The following is an 18026-nucleotide window of genomic DNA, read 5'->3' as shown; positions in this document are numbered from 1 at the left end:
CAGAATCTGCCTCTTGAATCACAACACATGACATGCTCCTGTAGATTGATGTCCTTCCTCTGAGTCCAGTAAAGACAAATACTGGGAACTGCTAATCACATGTGCATAACTGTTTATTCCTCTTCATTTTCCAATTTCTAGGTATAGAAAAGTGTAGTGTTTCATTCCCCAACTAGGCATTTCCCTAAGTTACAATTTATTGGTCTGCTGTTAGCTAATACAGAGTCAATAAATAATAATCATCCATTGTAACAGTATTAGTAACTTTGGTGAGTGTAACTCATTTTGAAAATGCTAACATAAATACCATTTGACTTCACTTATTTGTGGAATATAAAAACAAAGCTAAACAAAATGAACAAAACAGCAGTAGACTTACAGACACTGAGAAATGACTGGTGGTTACCATGGGGGAGAGGTTGGGGTGGGTGGATGAGGGGGATAAAGAGGCACAGAAATTCTCAGTCATAATATAAGTTGGTCATAGGGATGGTAGTACAGCACGGAGAATACAGTCAATGATTCTGTAACATCTTTCTATGTTGACAAATAGTAACCTCACTAGAGGGGGTGAGGATTTAATACGGGTAACTGTTGAACCACTGTGTTGTATATTTGAAACCAATGTAAGATTGCGTATCAACACTTCAATAAGAATTTTTTTAAATGCAATTATACAAAAAAAGAAAATACTGTCTAACATTCTACATGATGTCCCATCAACTACAGGGAACTCAATTAATTCCCACTTGAAGTTAGTTAAAAAAAAAAGGATGCTTTGCTTTGGTCAGATAATGAAAGCCATTAAATTCAATGTGGCTTTTCTCTTCTCTTCTTTTTTCTTCTCTTTTGTTCTTCCTCCCTCCGTCCCTCCCTCCCTTCTTTTTTTTTTTTTTTTACCAGAAAGCATTGAGACAAACTGAAGAAAAGAGTTAATTTAAAAGTGTTCCCCATTACACCTATTCCTGTGCTTGTTTAAAGAGAGATCATGTCATAGTCTATCTTTTCTTCAAATTATCATAGCTGAGTAACATTTTCATCTGTACACGGCTATACATTTTCTTTAAAGTAAGAGAAAACAGAGACCTCACATGCTTCAAGGAGCCTTCGGATTCCCCAAACCTGCTTCAAATGGAACAACTGACAATTGTCCTTTGAAGCATCAAGGCACTGGCCATCAGGGCATTAAGGGCAAGGAACAGCTGTGCTGTTCTGCACTTTGCCATAGCTGCACAGGCTGCGCCCACCCCGTAGTGAGCTGCAATAGAGGTAGGCAATCAGCAGCCAGATCTGCAGCTCAGGAAAGCGAGCCAGCGGCAGAGGGAAATTCCCTTAAGCTGGAGCTATTTCCCAGCAGTACCTTGCTGCTACAGCCCAGCCTTGTCATCTGTGTGTACTCCTCATAAGGAACCACATTATGGGCCACCGTCTCTTCTCCAGCTGCAAGCAAAGGCAGCACCCTGGAACTGCCCTGCAGCCTGGATGCATGACTAATGACTAGAACGGTGGCTCCTTGCTTGATGCTTGGCCTTCAGAACTATGTGAACTTGTTCTGAAAGACACACCACTGTCACAGATGTATGGAGACAGATTAAGCTCCAGATGGAAGACTGTCAATGTCAATCGGTCACTGTTCTTACAGCACAGCTGGCTTTTCATCTAAGCAACAACAGAGAATTATTTCAGTATTCGGCTCCTTAGTTCAGTTAGGCCTTAGGATTGGAAGTCACTTTATCCTGGTTCTGTAAACATTCTCCTCCAAATGCTTCTTTTTACCTGCCCTGACCACTCATTTAGAGCAGCTTCCTCTGATAGCATTCATCCTCGAACATGTCTTCCCATTTCCAAGAGACTGTTTCACTATTCGGCAGACTGCTCCAGCTCTTCAATGAACTGTACATTATTGTTGCATCAGCTGTCCCATTAGGAGACAAAATCTGGATCGAATACAAGATTTGTTGTCAGGAAGAAAAGATAAGGTGAAGAATTAGTAGTAGAGCAGGAAAAGAAGAGAGATGATTGAAGTTTATGAAACATAAAGTTGAACACCTTCCTTTTTTTTTCCTCCTCTTGATTCTCTGAATCTGCCAGCTTCTGCCAGTTTGTTTTATGTTCCCATTGTGATATATGTTTAGTTCAAGGCTGTTGACTTTGCTCCTCAGTTACAGGTCAGAGCCTCTGTGTTCCAAGCCTTTATCTGTCCAGTCACTTGTCTCTTCTTATAGCTTCAATTTTTTAAAGTACATATATGTTATTTCACATAAAGGAATTTCATTGCATTTCTAAATTCCTAACACTAAACTCCAGATGCCTATGGAACTTTTCAGCTCCATTCAGTCATTTCTGCATTTTTGCTATAAACTTGAAATAGTAAAATTAGGTAATGTTTTTCTAAATGCTGTATATATAGTAATTCATTTAATCTTCACAACAACCTTATACAAGTGGTATCGTTATTATCCTATTCCACAGAGGAAACAACCAAGTCCATGGCCTTGCTCAAGTGATAAAGCCATCAGCTTGCCAATGATACTGCCAGGCCTGACTCAGGTCCACAAAGCCTGGCTACAGAAACTATGTTTCTAACTTCTCCATTACACTGTTCCTCAGAAGGAACATTACAACTCCCTAGGCTTCCATTGCAAATTCTCAAGTGCACAATACTAATTCTAAATAGAGCACATGCTATTGCAAAACATGTACAGAAGGTCACAAATTAAGATTTAAACTTTGCCTCCTCCCTTCCTTCTGCCCCCTACCCTCATATCCTTGCCATTTCATTCTCCCAGGAAGCTGATATTAACAATCTGGCATGTTTTTCAATACAGACATACATTTTTACAGATGTTTATACAAAACACATTATTCTGCCACGTGCTTGGCATCTTTTCATGTCAACTCAGAGGTATCCACTCCATTTTAATGGCTGCAGAGCGGTTTCAGTGTACAGACACATTCCACTGCATTTGAGCCCTCTTTGATGGGCATTTGTTTTACTTTGAGTTTCACCCTATTACCAACAATGATGCACTGAACTTCTTTGTATCTTGATCAAGTCTATCTAGACAGCATGTCACTAGTAATTTCAGAGAATTTCTAGGGCAAAACATTTCAAGCTATGGTCAATAGTTCTCAACTGCCCATCCCAAAGTGTGCTACATTGACTTATACTCACAGCAGGGTATATGTGCCTATATCCTCTGCATTTTTGCCAACAGTGCTGATTCTCCTGACCAAAAAAAGTTTTAATATAATTATGAAAAATAGGGCTCTAATGATTTCCCTAAGGTTTCCTTTGCAATTCCTAATTTACCAGGATCTATTCAACCAGTCTTGAGAGTGAAATAAATCAACTACCTGGCCTCAAAATACTCTGTCTGCCTCTCTGAAATGACTCCTATAATCTGACTTCATTTCTATGGTGACCTCCAATTCTTTCCAAATTGAGTTACAAATGGATGAATCTCATAGAACCCTAGACCAAACTCCAACAAAGAAATAAAGAGATATTTTGACAGGGAAAAATTACTCTCCAAAATAGTGAGAGGTGCCCAGAATTGTCTCCCAGGTCCTCACACATAAACTAAAATATCCACTGCTTTTTGACAGTATAAATGCAAAATGTGCCCTAGTCTGAAGAGAAATGAGCAAATCTTGAGTACAGAAGTGAATTTCTGGGAGCTATGCAGGGTTACCAGGAGGCATGAATTGATAGATCTGATCCTATCTTGAAAGGAGTAAAAGCACTACAGAAGGGGGTTACTGCCCCTCAAGCACAGTCACTAAAAGGACCCTCTTCTGGCTTCCCAAGACATATGCTTGCCAATCATCAGGTCCACTCACTGAAGATGTTGTTTTGATATGTTTTGCATACCAAAATGCCTAATAGAGACATCACCACCTTCTTCATCACCATCTAATCAAGATTAGCATTATGTGAACCAAGCACTCTGTTAATTCTCTAATCAACCACATGATGTATATACCATTATCATACAGTTTTACAGATGTGAATATGAGGTCACAAGTTAATAAGTAACATTGCTAGGGCTCAAACCACTTCTGCATACTGTCAAAAGTCATGCTCTTGACCATTACACTGCACTGTCTTCCACAGGCATAAAGTAAAGAAACATATACCAGAAAAGCAAACGAATCTAAACACAGGAAGGATGAAAGAGAATGATGGCAGTCAGTGTTTTGAGCATAATGGGCCGGTCTGATCATAAGTCTCTTTCAAAATGTCTGCATGTAACTAAAAAAGCATTAGATTAAGGTCCACAGGCTCAAATATCTACGGGAGCCAGGAAAGTAACATGCATCTGTAAAAGAGGCCAAATGTGTGACAAACGGAGTTAGTGAAAAGTATGGTGCACATAATCCATCGGAAGATGGCAATCCTGTGAGATAATTAATCACTGTCATGTGTGCATGATGTTCAACTGTTGCCAGATCACTGAATTTTTTCAAGGAAGTGAAAAATCCAATTTTTAACACAAAATGGTCCTATTTCTAAATTCTAATTCCAAAGTTTTAAAAACATTTTAAGGGTGATCTTGGCACCTCTGACCTCTGCACATAAGCAGTAACATGGAAGGAGATGCAGCAGCACTGTGAAATGCTTTCCCAGCAGCCACCTGTCCTTCATCTTTGCTAACATGCCCTCATCTTTCTCAGGAATCTGGAAGGTGGTACTGTGCTCAGGGAAGATAGGCTCTGCCTCCAGCCCAAGAGGCTGGATTGTGACTGGCCTAAGCCCGTGAGGGTAACAGCATTCTCCTTTGCCAATGATTAGCCTAGAAGGGGAAACACATATACCCACTTCTGGCTAAAGAGAAATAAAACACTATGTGCTAAGAATATTTAAGGAAAGGCTTCCTTCCCTAAAAAAAGGAAAATAAGAAAGGCCCACCACAAGGCAGCTCTTTTTGCCCCCTTCCCTCCTATCCCATGTTGGATAGGATCTGAGACACTGTGTACTGAAGCCTCTGGCAGCCTTCTCGTGAGCGTGAGGCAACAACAGTCTTCAAGATGCAGAACAATACACCAATGATGGTGTAACAGAAGCAGGGAGGGGACTTGGGTCCTTGCTGAGCAGCTAAATCAACCCTGAGACTGTTTATCTTGAGGCTTCTTGTTCAGGAAACAGTAAATGTCCTTGTATTTTAGGACACTATTAGGTTTTCTCTTACTTGGTCCTGAATACATTCTAGTGAAGGATGTCTCTTTCAATCTCACTTCAGAGTTCTAGCCTTTTGTTTACAATGTCCCTAATGCAAGAAAACTTCACCAGCATCAAGTTTATTCAGTTAGAGTCTGCGACTAGATGTAAGATAAGACTCTGCCACTTGAGAACACCCACATTCTGCTTCAAAAATTTAAATTATACAGTTAGCTTTTCAAGATGGATGAAATCCTTTACAGCATCATATAGCAATGACTTAACTGCTCTCATCGTTGCCAGGCAACTGCATATATGCTGCCTGGAAGCAAAATTTATGACCCTTGACTCCCTAAAGGAGGGTCTTTCTCTACAACTGATATGCATGTACCCAAGTCTGACACTTGCCATCCAGCAAAGGTCATGGTGTACATCTGGGCTATCCAACAATCCCAAACTCATTATGCTGCCAACTAATATCATTCTCGATCACATCATAAATTATAGTTTCTGCAGGCAAAGCTGGACAACAGAGAGAAACTGTCCTGGGGCATAATTCTCTGTCCTTTGGCCTGTCTCATTGTATAGACTGATTGGATACCATCCAGTCAAAGGAAAAGAGCACATGAAGGTTCCTATCAGCCTGAATAATCACTGTCAGGTGAACAGGGTTTTGTAAACATCCTCCAGATATTCAGGCAATTCACATAAGTGCTATGGTATACTTTAATAAGGCCTCACAGGCTTTCTAACTTATGAGTCATTTAAAAAACACATGCACATGCAAGCTAAGATGTGCTCATCATCTATTAGTAAGGAAATATCAAAATGCAAATATAGATGATATCCCCATTTACAATTCATAATGATCTAAGTGTTTTGTTTATGCAACTGAATTTTTGAATATTTTAAATTCATAGAATCACAGTATGCAAAAATCTAGCGAGACCCTGAGATCAAACAATCCCATCCAAGAGAATGTAAGATGCACAGCTCCTTAAGGATCAACATAGAACCCAAGTTGTTTGACTGCCCGTCCAATGCTCTTTCTTAAAAATAATGCAATTGTCCCTAATGAAATCAACCCTTAATCATGTGGTGATGAAGGTCAGGGACAACTTAATTTTAACCTGATGACAAACCAAACATTCTGTTTAGCCAGTAGGTGCTATACTTGTCAGAATTAGGTTAAGTTGAATGAGAGTCACCCCTTTACCCACCTCCTCACTCCCAAAATTAAGAGACGCTTAACGACACAAGCTTTTATTCTCTCACTTAACAAGTTCAGAAGTCAGCAATCCAGGACTGATAGGGCTCTTCTACAGATTTATTACAGACCCAGATGCCTTCTAATTTACCACTTCTCTATTCCTAGAGGTTGGCCTTCCTTAACATGGTGAAAAGTGATAGATGGGCCATTATGTCTGCATCCCTGTCAGCAGCATGGAGGACACTTTGCTATCATGTCTCTTTAAGGATTCTTCTAGTTTGGGTTCCTCTGAAATCAAAGCCTGAGACAAGAACCAAGGGCATAATATCAGGTGGCTTACTTGTAAGGTGATCCTAAGTAACTGGAATGAGAGTGAGGGAAAGTAAGACCTGGAAGGGAAAGGGGAACAGCAATAAAGCATGTGTTAGCAAGTGGGTTTTATTTGTGGGCAACTCAAGTTCACTACCTCTGGGGACAATATGAGGAACTATATAAAATGTATCTCACAACTGCCCATCTAACTGACAGAGGATGGGGCAGTTATCTACCAAATTCTCCTGTATCAGAAGTCAAACTGATACAACATGGCCCAAGGCCTCAGGTGAACAAAAAGCAAGTATTCACCATAAATCACACTGTTAGCATAAACTATGTGATATGGCCCCAGGTCTCAGGTATACAATGACACTCTAATCCCGCAGGATATTTTAAAGGGTCAAAGGTTATCTCCCAGGATCTGTCAAAGCCAGTCTTTTCTTTGGAATATGAAGAGTTTTAACACCCCAAGCCTGCAGAATTAACCCTGTACTGTACAGCCTGTTTGGCAAGAACTTAGTCATACCCACCCACAATGAAGTTAGAAAATGCAGTCTTTTTTCCAGGCACCCATGTGTCTACTTAACATTTGGGATTCCTATTACTGTATAACAGTAGTTCTCAAACTTTAGCATGTCAGAATCATATGTAGAGCTTGTTAAAACAGACTGCAGGTACACCCAGTTTCTGATTCAGTAGGTCTGGGGTGAGAACTGAAAATTTGCATTTTCTGTTTTACAAATATTCAGGTGTATTCATTTTCTGTTGCTGCCAGAAAAAATTATCACAAACTTAGGTCTTAAAACAAGAAATTCACTACTTTACTGTTCTGCAGATCAGAATCTCACCAGTCTAAAATCATGATGTAGGCAGGCTGCATCCCTTTCTGAAGGTGCTTGGGGAGGCTCTATTTCCTTGCTCAGTCAGGTTGTTGGCAGAATTTAGCTCTAAGGTCCCTTTTTCCTTATTGGCTGTGAACTGATAGCCATTCTCAATTTCCAGAGGCCACCGACATTTCTTGGCATATGGATCCCTCCTTCCATCACCAAGTCTGCAAGAGGGTTGGGTTCTTTTCATGCTTTGAATCTAGTCCTGCCTCTTTGTATCATCAAATCTCTCTACTCGCAGTTTGGAAAGGTTCAGACTTCAGGAGCTCATGTAGTTAGATTGGGCCCATCCAGATAATCCAGGATGGTTCCCCCATCGCATGACCCATAATCTTAATTACATATGCAAAATCCCTTTTGCTGTGTAAGATAATATTCACAGGTTCTGAGGATTTGGAAACAAACAGCCTTGGGGGAGACCATGACTCTGCCTACTACACCAGTTCATCCTAATGCTACTAGTTGACACTTTGAGAACCACCACTATAGGAAAGGGGAGAACTAACAGTCTCTTCTGCAACACAGCCTTATTTTACATTATTTGAAAGAGTCAATAAAAGCTGGTAACAAATCGATTAACTAAAGTTTCACCTCTTCTCTGGTCCCCATGCCCACTCAAAACATAATGAGAAAAAGGGCACAAAGGGAAACCCAACAACAGAAAAAATGGAGACCAAAACCATCCCCAAACTGGATAATCAACTCTTGCTTAATCTAGCCATTTCTCAGAATGCATTCACTGAAATTCTTAACTAATTAAGAGAGAAAGAGAATGCAAGCAAGCAATCCTGGATCAAAAAAATAGGAGAATTCCACTAAAATTCATCAGGTTTCTTTATGGCAAGGCTCCTCATGGCCTTTAAAATGCCAGAGTATGCTGTGAATCTCCAAGAAGGATAACAGAATTTTTCAAAATATTTTTCCATTGACCATTTTCTTAATGGCACATATCACAGAATTGGGTTCCCTGGAAAATGTAGTAGTAAAGGTTGCTCAATATACTTTCTCACTGCAGGTTGGTGCTTCTCGACTTTTGGCTGCATGTTGGAATCACCTCATGAGTTTAAAAACAAAATACTTTACCTAGGTCATCCAGCCCAGAGATTCTGATGCAGTTGGTTGAGACATCGTATGGACATGGTGATTGTTGTCCACACTCCCCCAGTGATTCTAAAGGGCAGCCATGATTAAAGTTCCCTACTATAGATGATAACCCTGTTTTCCTGACTGCTTTAGAGTACTCAGTTCCTAACCACAATGAGAAAACCTGGTATTGTTCTGTGTATTTTAATTTCTGCCCAATTAAATTAAGGGAGTGTTTTTGAGGATTAAAAAGGAAGGCCAGAAATAGCATGGAGTACAAAGCAATTCCATACTAAAGAATACCATCTTTTCTACCATTATTGCCAGCCTAGATTATTTTAATTTCATTGTATCCTGAGAATTTAGCCCAATGACCCACACATGGTAGATGTTCAGTAATTGAAATGGTAATTGTTGAAGAAGTATGAACAAAGTCCTCTTCAAAATGCAGATCCTGTAAGAATCAAACTTTGGTCAAACCTATGTGCACATGACTCTAGAGACATAATCAGATCAGATAAGTGAGATGGGGATTTTGATTTTGATTACCAGAACACCAGATAAACAGACTTTAATCCATAAAGATTTGATGTATGAATAAGTATGAATGGATGAATGAATGAATGCAGTTGGACACAAAAAAGCAGGCTTCAGTTTATCAAAGCATGAGGTGACTTGGGGAAGACCCAGAGCAGGATGTGAAGTTCAGAGAGGTAGTAGATATTCAGCATACTATGTTTCCTCTTCCAGGTTTGTGTAGGACACTGAAACATTTGGTTTTAAGTGGAAAACATTTCTTTTGAGTGGAAATCACTCAAAAGACCTCTGAGGAAATGAAAAGATTGTTTGGAAATTTGAAAATCTCAGCTGCCTCTAACTCATCTGTGTCTTCCTAACACTGCTCTATCCAAGACGATGGGAGAAGAAACTATGCACACAAGCCTCCTGTCTTCTCTGGATCCTTCTCTTTTCTATTCATATGGTGTTGAACAGCAGTTGCCAATTGCCCCTTGTAAGGCACCTTTTGAGAGCATTTTCCTCAAAGCACCCAGGATAGACAGCACCATTTTTTGATCATGTTAAAAGTCTTATGGGTACATGCATCCCTAACAAGTGCCCAGTCCTAAGATGATGCAGCCTGTCATCTAATGGTCTGTCATTTAATTCTTAGTGCTGTTTATGTTGGCTGCAAGTAAATGAATTATTGGTATATTCAGAAAGTCTCATACCACCTTTCTTCCTCTCCATTATCATAAAAGTTGAAATTATTTATTTATGAACCAAATAACTTATCTGAACATTTTAACAATTCACTAGCACTTACAGAGGTTTTTACTTCAATTTTTTTTGAGAATCAAAGTCAAATATCACTTCAGTACAAGTTGTTCTCGTGTTTGTCAATATCCAATAATACATGGGGTTCCATTTTGGCCTTGTACAATTAATACAAGAAGCATAATGGACACTCAGCAATCCCCTTGAGAAAATGACAAATGGGTATTAGCAACAAATTATCTGCAGAAAGCAAGGCCTTGATATAGCACTTCCAAAACTACTCTGAAAGAAAAAGGAAAGAAAAAAAGAAAAACACCACTCCAAGTCAAGAGCCATCAAGAATGAACCAAACACTCTCACAGGATTGTTTTAGGGAATATAGAGTGTACCATTTCTATGTTGCAACCTGACTGTATGTATCAAATGTTCACAGCTCTAAAATGTTCATTTATTTGCCCATAATTTCAAGGACTGTATCCCAAGGAAATAATAATAAAAACAATACCTGAAGATATGTCATATAAGGCCTCACAGTGTTAACTTTTCATAAAGGGCAATTGAGAGAAATATACAGGTTCACAAATAAGGGGTTTTTAAATACATGTTGTTACTTATGAAACAAATTGCGATGCAGTCATTAAAAATGATGTTCCTGAAGAATTGCAGTTTTTAGGAAAATGCACAGAAGTATACATGCTATAAAATTAAATGGAACAGCAAGATGTAAAACAGTTTGTGCAGTCTGTATCTATACTTTCAAAATGCATATTTGCATATATAATTTATATTTTCATACATTAGTCTACATAAAAAGTGATTAATAAATATTTTTGAATTTGTATGTGGTGTGTGTGTGCATGCATATGTAGAAAGGCAAACAGGAAATACCCCAAAATGTTAATAGTGGTTGGTATTGGCTAGATGGTAGAATTCTGGGGGATGCTTATTTTCTTCCTTTTACTCTTCTGTATTTCCCAAATTGCCTCAATGCACATGTTATTTTTATAATCCAAAAATATATTATCACTGATTTGTGGACTAAAGACACTCATTGCTGTTCTCACTGGAGTATCCCAATGATGCAAGCACTCTCCTGTTGGATATTTCACCCTTGTTTGGTCTCTTCCAAGATGCATGCTTTGGAGCCAGAATCATCTGGACTCAAATCCTAGTTCTCTACTTTACAGCTGTATGACCTTGGGTAAAATCCTGTACATCTCTGGGTGTCTGTGTCTCTGGTGTAAATTTCTTGGGAGAAATAAATGGGGCTGTGCTAAGTGCCTACCCATCAGTCATTTGTCCCTTCCTTTCCTTTTTAACAGGACCGGACTCTCTCTGACTTGGGCCAGTTATTGGCTGCTCACACCCATATCCAGGGACAAGAGGCTAGGACCTACCCAGCCCAAGGCTTGAAGCTGACCGGACTACCATGGAAATTTCATTCTTCTTGCAAAGGAATATGTTCAAGTACGGTTTAAAATTTGGCCAGTCAAGTCAGAGGGCAAATTGTTGGGCTACTTCTGAGGAAGTTTTCCTCATTCTTAAGGAAACAAAGGACAAATGAAAGGATAAGTATTCTTCTCCATTTCTGGCCTTCTACACTGCTCTGTCAGAACATCTGAAGTGCCCTTAGCCAACCTGGACCATAAGGGGACAAGCCTGGGGAGAAAAGTAATACCTGAGAGAGGGCAGAAATAAAAGATAGCAAGAATGCTAGTTCTCGACAATATTGTTGCTGAATTCTAGAAACACCTTGATTTTTCATCTATATTTTAACATTTTTGTTTAAGTCAGTTGAACTAGGGTTTTCTAGTACTTCCATCTGAAAGAATCCTAAGTGATACAGAACACTAAAGTGTGAAGCCCAGGACAGAGGGCTGAGTGCAACCGCGTAAGTCTTCCTTCTTTCTCTCAACCTCAAATATATACACAATGTGCACAATATAGATTCATTTATAATATATAGACGTAATTTATAGGAAACTTGTCAAGAAAAGTATAAATAGACCTCTCCCTCCTCCCAAAGCATGTGCCAGGACCTGCTTTCTCTAATTTTAACATAAAGGCCCTAATAAACAACGAACAGTTTTACAAGAAAAGACTGGTGCTGCAACAGATTATATCCTGCTAAAAAGAAACTCTAGGTCTTCCCAAAAGATTGATTAACAAAGACCTTCTCCAATCCCTCCCTGTAGGTCTCCAACAACTGGCCAGAGGCCATGCTTTTGTAAGAGTTTCCCTAGATAGACTAGGATGGATGGAGTGCATGCTTTGAGATCAAAAGAAAACATTTGCCACTTGAATATGCATGAGCTACATTAACTGTGAGCCTTAATCAAGCAATGAAGACTGACAGGCTCCTTGGCCTATGGGGCTCTATAGTAATAAAATATGCACTTTTCTTAAAAATGACATTGATAAGAGTCAAGTGACTGGACAATTACTATATTCCGTTCCATATCCCAGATTGGAAACCTCCTTTTCCCATATCCTTTTGCACCTGATCCCAATGGGAAAGATTAACCAGCCTGAGATATGCTTAAGTATTTTCTATTTTGGTTAAAAACAGAATGCTAAATATTTAAAGTCTGGAACATTAACTGTGATTTGTATGTAATGTCCAAAAAGTACATACCTGGGAACTCAGCATCACACTACCAGCACTGGAAAACATTCATGGCTTTGGGAGTTGGTTTGCATGTTTCCTTTTTATGACTATTGCTCCCCAATCCAGAATGTGGCACTCAATAAGAAGGGCCAACCATGTCCTGTTGGCCCTGTTCCTATGTGTCATCTTGCTGCATTTCCAGTTAATGGCATGACTGTAATGACTAGCAATTTAAATAATGGAAGCTGAGGTAAAGGCAGCTATAAGGACACAATGCAGAAATTGCCACAGTTTATCAACATCATGGGCACCCAGCTCTTCATTACCTCCTTGAATAGGGTCAAAGTAGTTAAAGTGATGCTGTAAATACTGACTAAAACAAAGCAGCTGTTTATTCTTGATTTGGCATTGGGTATTTATAACAAACAAGTTGCGTTTCCTAGGCATGAGTTATTAGACACAAGAATGTAACTGATATTAACCAACTTTCAGGCTCCAGTAACTTTTTTTTTTCACTGCATGTCAGTTTAATTTTTTTAAAGCATAAGTAGTGCATGCCAAATGGAAAACAAGAACACACAAAACCCCTTAAGCCTTCAGTACCAAGTGAAAACAACCAACCCATTTATCTTACAGAATCCTTTAGAGGTTTGCTATAAACTGAGAAGAGCACACCACAGAGCCTTTTCTTCTTCTGTTTCATTTGGACCAGACAGTATTGGTTGACTTTGTGTTTTAACATTTTTAATTCTTTTCAACACTGGCAAGTTGAGAGACTTCACAGAAAATGCTGGAAGTTCTGCCCAGACAGGCACCAGATTTCCACATAGTAACAAAGATCTGGGGTTGAATAGAGGCAGCTCCCGTTGGAGTGGGGAATATGCTCTGCAGTTTGCCTCAACTGCCCCGACCCCAATATTCTCCCCATCACTGAGGCAAAACCTCAATTATCTCTTTCTTAATGATAATGTTATTTGTCTAACAGTAAAGATCAAACACAAAGATTTTACGTTGGTGTCATCTCCACTGTAAAGGCAAAACTAAAGATGGGTTCAGAGGACTCAGAGTTTCAAGGAAAATTAAGAAACTATAGTTCTTTGTCATACAAAATTTCTTATCTAACCTTCTTTGCTCAGTAACAGAATCTCCCCAGCTGGCCTCTAAGGGTACTTGAATGGGTGACCCTTTGTGAAAAGCATCATGCTGGGAGTTCTGTGGAAGAGGTGCCAGACATCTGTAAAAGCTAGACTGAGTTCAGGCTCAGACAAAAGTTGTCAGGCCAAGAAGGGAAAAGCAAGCACTCCACTTGTAAGGAAAAACGGGCAAACAACAAGCATGGTAGTGAGGACTCGGAAGGATAAAGCAGGTCCTGATGTTCTACCAAGAACATCTTAGCCCCTGGCCAAACTCCTCTCAGAGGGCAAGTGAGGCACTGCAGGGAGCAGCCTGCATTCTCTGAAATCACCTCACTGTTCTCGCTGTGAGCTACTGGCGAGTGTCTTGTTTGGCCTGGAGCTGTGAACCCTCAGTGCTCATTTAGTGAACCCTCTCTCTCCTCCTGCAAGGAGTAGGGGGCTACTATTAGGGACTTTTTTTAATGAATGGAGTAAGCACACATGTACACACAGACTCAGAAAATATCATATGATGGCATCCACAGCCATTGGGGATTTCACTCAGAAACAGTTTTCTAGTAACCAAAAGGACTAAAAGAGCTACAAATCCAACAAATCTGAAATGATGGAAGGTTAGGAAGACCATTGTACAGGAAAAAACTAAAAAAGAGAAAACTCACCAGAGAACCAGAAAAGGTGAGTAGAACACATAATCTTTTTCACCAAATAATAAAAAACACACTCTTTTCCACCAAATAAAATCTTTTTCACCCATAATAAAGGACCTAAGGAAAACTTTTCAACAACATAATAGGGGAAAGTTAAGTAAAGAGAAAGGAGCAAGTGTGCATTAATTTCTTATGATGTTTCAAGTGCTATGTGTACATTTTAACACATTTAGGTAATAAAAATGTTTTTCTTCACTCATTCATTAAATGAGTATTTGTTCACTGCCTTTATGTGTCAGGCATCTCTAGGCATATAGAAATCTGAAGACATGGTTTTCCTGTTGTCAAGTTTTCAGCCTAACAGGAAGATAGACATTCTGATGAAAATAGTAATTATTTTCAATATAATAACAGTAACACAAGTTAATAATGGCTGTAATTTATTGAGTGCTTACTATGTGATAGAAATTCTGCAGAGCACTTTACATTGCTTTTCATTTAATCTCTCTTAAGTGCCCTATGTATGATAGAGGCACTGATATTATCTTCATTTCACAGACCTGGAAACTGAGCCATAGAGAGACTGAGTAGTTTGCCCAAGATTATACAGCTAGCAAGTGGAAAATCCAAGATTTAAACATTACCTGTTTTCTATACCAAATCAACAGATTGTCTGCTGCATCAACCAAATACTGGTTACAATGGACATAAGCCAATGGCAGTGGAAGCAGAGTGGAGGGCCGTTAAATGTCTTTTAATTTACAAAGCACTTTCCCACACAAAGAGTAAGCTTCCAGAATTCATCAGGCCCAATAGGAGGGTCTGGTAGAAAGTATAACGGGCTTTCAAAATGGCTTATGTAAAGGCGGGAATGACAGAGTTACAAATCACTGATCAAATAGCTGGAATGGGCCAAACTTTTCAGATCCAGAGGCAAGAGGAAAGTGAGGCCTCCCAGGACATTTTTCTTGGGAGCTTTTGGGACCAAAAGCTGTTGATGAACCATACATTCCCTCAGTTTGTCAATTTTTGTTTCTAAGGACAAAGAAGCTACACAACTTTCACCCTATTTTTATACCTAAAGTCCACTGAAAATGACATAATACAATATAATTAATAGAAGACATATCACTTATTTAGTGCTTAATATGTCCTTGGCAAAGTAATAGGCACCTTGTGCACATTGTTTCTAACCTCCACAACACCATGAGATAGACCCCCATAGAAAAGAAGAACATAGAGCTCAGAGAAGTCAAGTGATTTATCTAAGACCACACAGGTAGTAAGTGGTAGGGGCATGATTTGAACTCGGAACACATGATTCCAAAATCAATACTTTCTCCCTTAAGCCAAAATGCAAAGTATGAGACCAAAACTCTCTACAAATATTTTCACCATGCTTCTTTTGATTCTTCATTCATTCATTCATTCATTCATTCAATCAAAACAATTTATTCTACACATGTAAGGAACATAACACCTATCCTCATGTATTTAACAAGTAAATCTAGGAGACAAATGTGTCAATACCTAACTACACAGGACAAAGGAAGCCAAATGTGTTTATTATTTAAGTAAACTCATGAAGTCAGGCACCTTGGTTTGTTAATTATTGTCACACAACTGGAACATGGTCTGGAACCAACAAACATTTAAGGGAAGAATAAATGAAGATAGTCACACTGAAGGAACTGCAAACTCAAGGCAAGATTAAATTTAACTGGGCTAAATCAAAGAAAGCCTCTCAGAAAGGTGGCCCTGAATTGGACCTAGAAGAATGTATGAGGTATGGACAAGTGAAAAATGAGGTAACAAGAGCTGGAGGTCAATGGCTTAGGGTGAACCCAGGTACAAAAACATAGGCATCCAAGCAACACTGGGGAATGCATCAAGCATGTCTACAGCACAAATAAGGACTAAGGTCAGAAAGGTGGTGTGGCACTACCTTGAACAGAGCCTTCGAGACCAGGATAAGAAATGTGGGCAGCCACCCTACGTGGGAGGTAGTAACAAGTCAACTCTTGGCAACAGTGGGAAGACATCTCCCCCATTTAAGTTATTCAATGTCCCTCCCCTACTGCCCTTAGACTAATCCTAAGTGTTCAGCCTTAGTCTGCAAAGGCCCTGTGAACTCTCCAGCCTCATCACTTTGGGCACCTGTCACCCTCACAACTCTACAGTGGACCTTACTCTTTCATGCTCTGACCTTTGCATGGGCTCTTAATTTTGCCTAGACGACTGTCTACTAGACCTCACTACCCTTCAGCTGCTTAACTCCCACCACTCAGCCTGGAAGATAATGGTATCTTGGAAGCCTTCCTCAATGTCCCTAACACTGGGATCCTTACAGCCCACACTCAGCCATCTCACAATATGTTAGGAATTTTATCTTTCTCCTTCATTCTTGCCCTCCATATAGCAGGCACTATGTTAGATTCCCAGCACCTTGCAAACAGCCTGGCACATAACAGGTACTCAATAAATATATTGGAAGTAATTGTTCGGTTAATGAAATGCATGACTGATGGACTGATTGATTATTGTTGAGAATATTGAATTGAGGAAAGCCATAGGAGGTCATGCTGTCATTCAGGGAAAAACATCTCCTCTTTATAAAGGCCCAGAAGCATTTACTGAAGTGGGTGCTTTGCTAACAGGGGAGAGTAGAATCACTAGTTGTTCAAGAAGACAGCAAATCAGGGAAACGCAGAGCCAGTGGGCAGTTGCTAGAGACACCACAATTCCACAGGATGATGAGCCATTAGCATGCAGCACTGAGTAATTTGATTTTCATGACAGACAGATTTATTATGACTTCTAAATATATAAATCCCAGGTTATGCTTTACAGCTAACCTAACAACTTGATATATGTGTCTGACATCCCATCTTAAAATCAGATTCCAGCTTCTAATTAATTTTTATTCACCCATCGCTATAACTAGAGAGGCAGAAAGTCTCAGTGGAATAAACAATAGACAGGGTATTAGATGCTCGTATTTCATGGTGCATTTTCTATCAGAACACTGAGTTTCCTTTTCTTTGCTCAGAAAAAGGGAAAGAAGTCAATTCTCCCTATGACTTCCATGAGAAATAAGTGAATATAATATAGGAACTTGATAGTCACGATTTCTATTAAGTAATCAACTGCCCCTTCCTCTGTCCCACCCCTCACCCTCCACCCTCAACCCCCAAACACAAACCAGAATGACATCATGCTATCAGCTTAAAGACTGATCACTCCTAAGACGTTGCCAGACATCTTGCTTACTCCAATAATAATTAATTGAACAACACTTGAAGCTGAGTTGCAAACACCATGAAGACCTGACTTTAAACCAATAATAATGTTCATAAAAGCTGAAAAAACCATCAACAGCTTTTTATATAATCTCAACGACATTCATGATTCACTCTCACCCAGATACTTTGTTCACAGTGCAAAGTGGTGCAGCAGTAGCTTGGGGAGAATTCTGTAATCCACTGATTTTTTTGAATGAGCATCCAGTCTGTATTTTTTGATACAATATTAATATAAACATATAATTTTTAAAACATTTTCTCCCATCTCCTTTCCCCTGAATATGAAAATTTTGGCACCACAAACCAGGTTAGGGGGGAAAAAAAAGCAGGTCACACTCAAGTTTTTAAAAAATTTTAATGTTGTATTCTCACTATGTGACTGGCACTATCCTCAATACTTTA

General features: G+C 39.4%; 1 protein-coding gene across 13 annotated transcripts in view; it reads right to left on the bottom strand.

Annotated features, from left to right (window-relative positions):
- Positions 1–18026, bottom strand: part of FHIT (fragile histidine triad diadenosine triphosphatase) — a 1315417-nt gene that overhangs the window by 1139694 nt on the left and 157697 nt on the right. Inside the window, exon 1 of one of the 13 annotated variants that reach the window (XM_057508084.1) lies at positions 12567–14083. The exons of the other annotated variants lie outside the window; for them this stretch is intronic. Coding sequence (XP_057364067.1) covers positions 12567–12605 — 39 coding nt within the window. The 5' untranslated portion in view covers positions 12606–14083. Of the gene's footprint in view, positions 1–12566; positions 14084–18026 lie in introns of those variants that run through there. 13 annotated transcript variants of the gene reach the window in all.

The sequence above is a fragment of the Manis pentadactyla genome, chromosome 1 (assembly GCF_030020395.1).
Source record: "Manis pentadactyla isolate mManPen7 chromosome 1, mManPen7.hap1, whole genome shotgun sequence".
In the NCBI taxonomy this organism is placed as follows: domain Eukaryota; kingdom Metazoa; phylum Chordata; class Mammalia; order Pholidota; family Manidae; genus Manis; species Manis pentadactyla.
The sequence above is the reverse complement of the archived record's forward strand: the minus strand, read 5'-3'. Positions and strand labels throughout refer to the sequence as shown.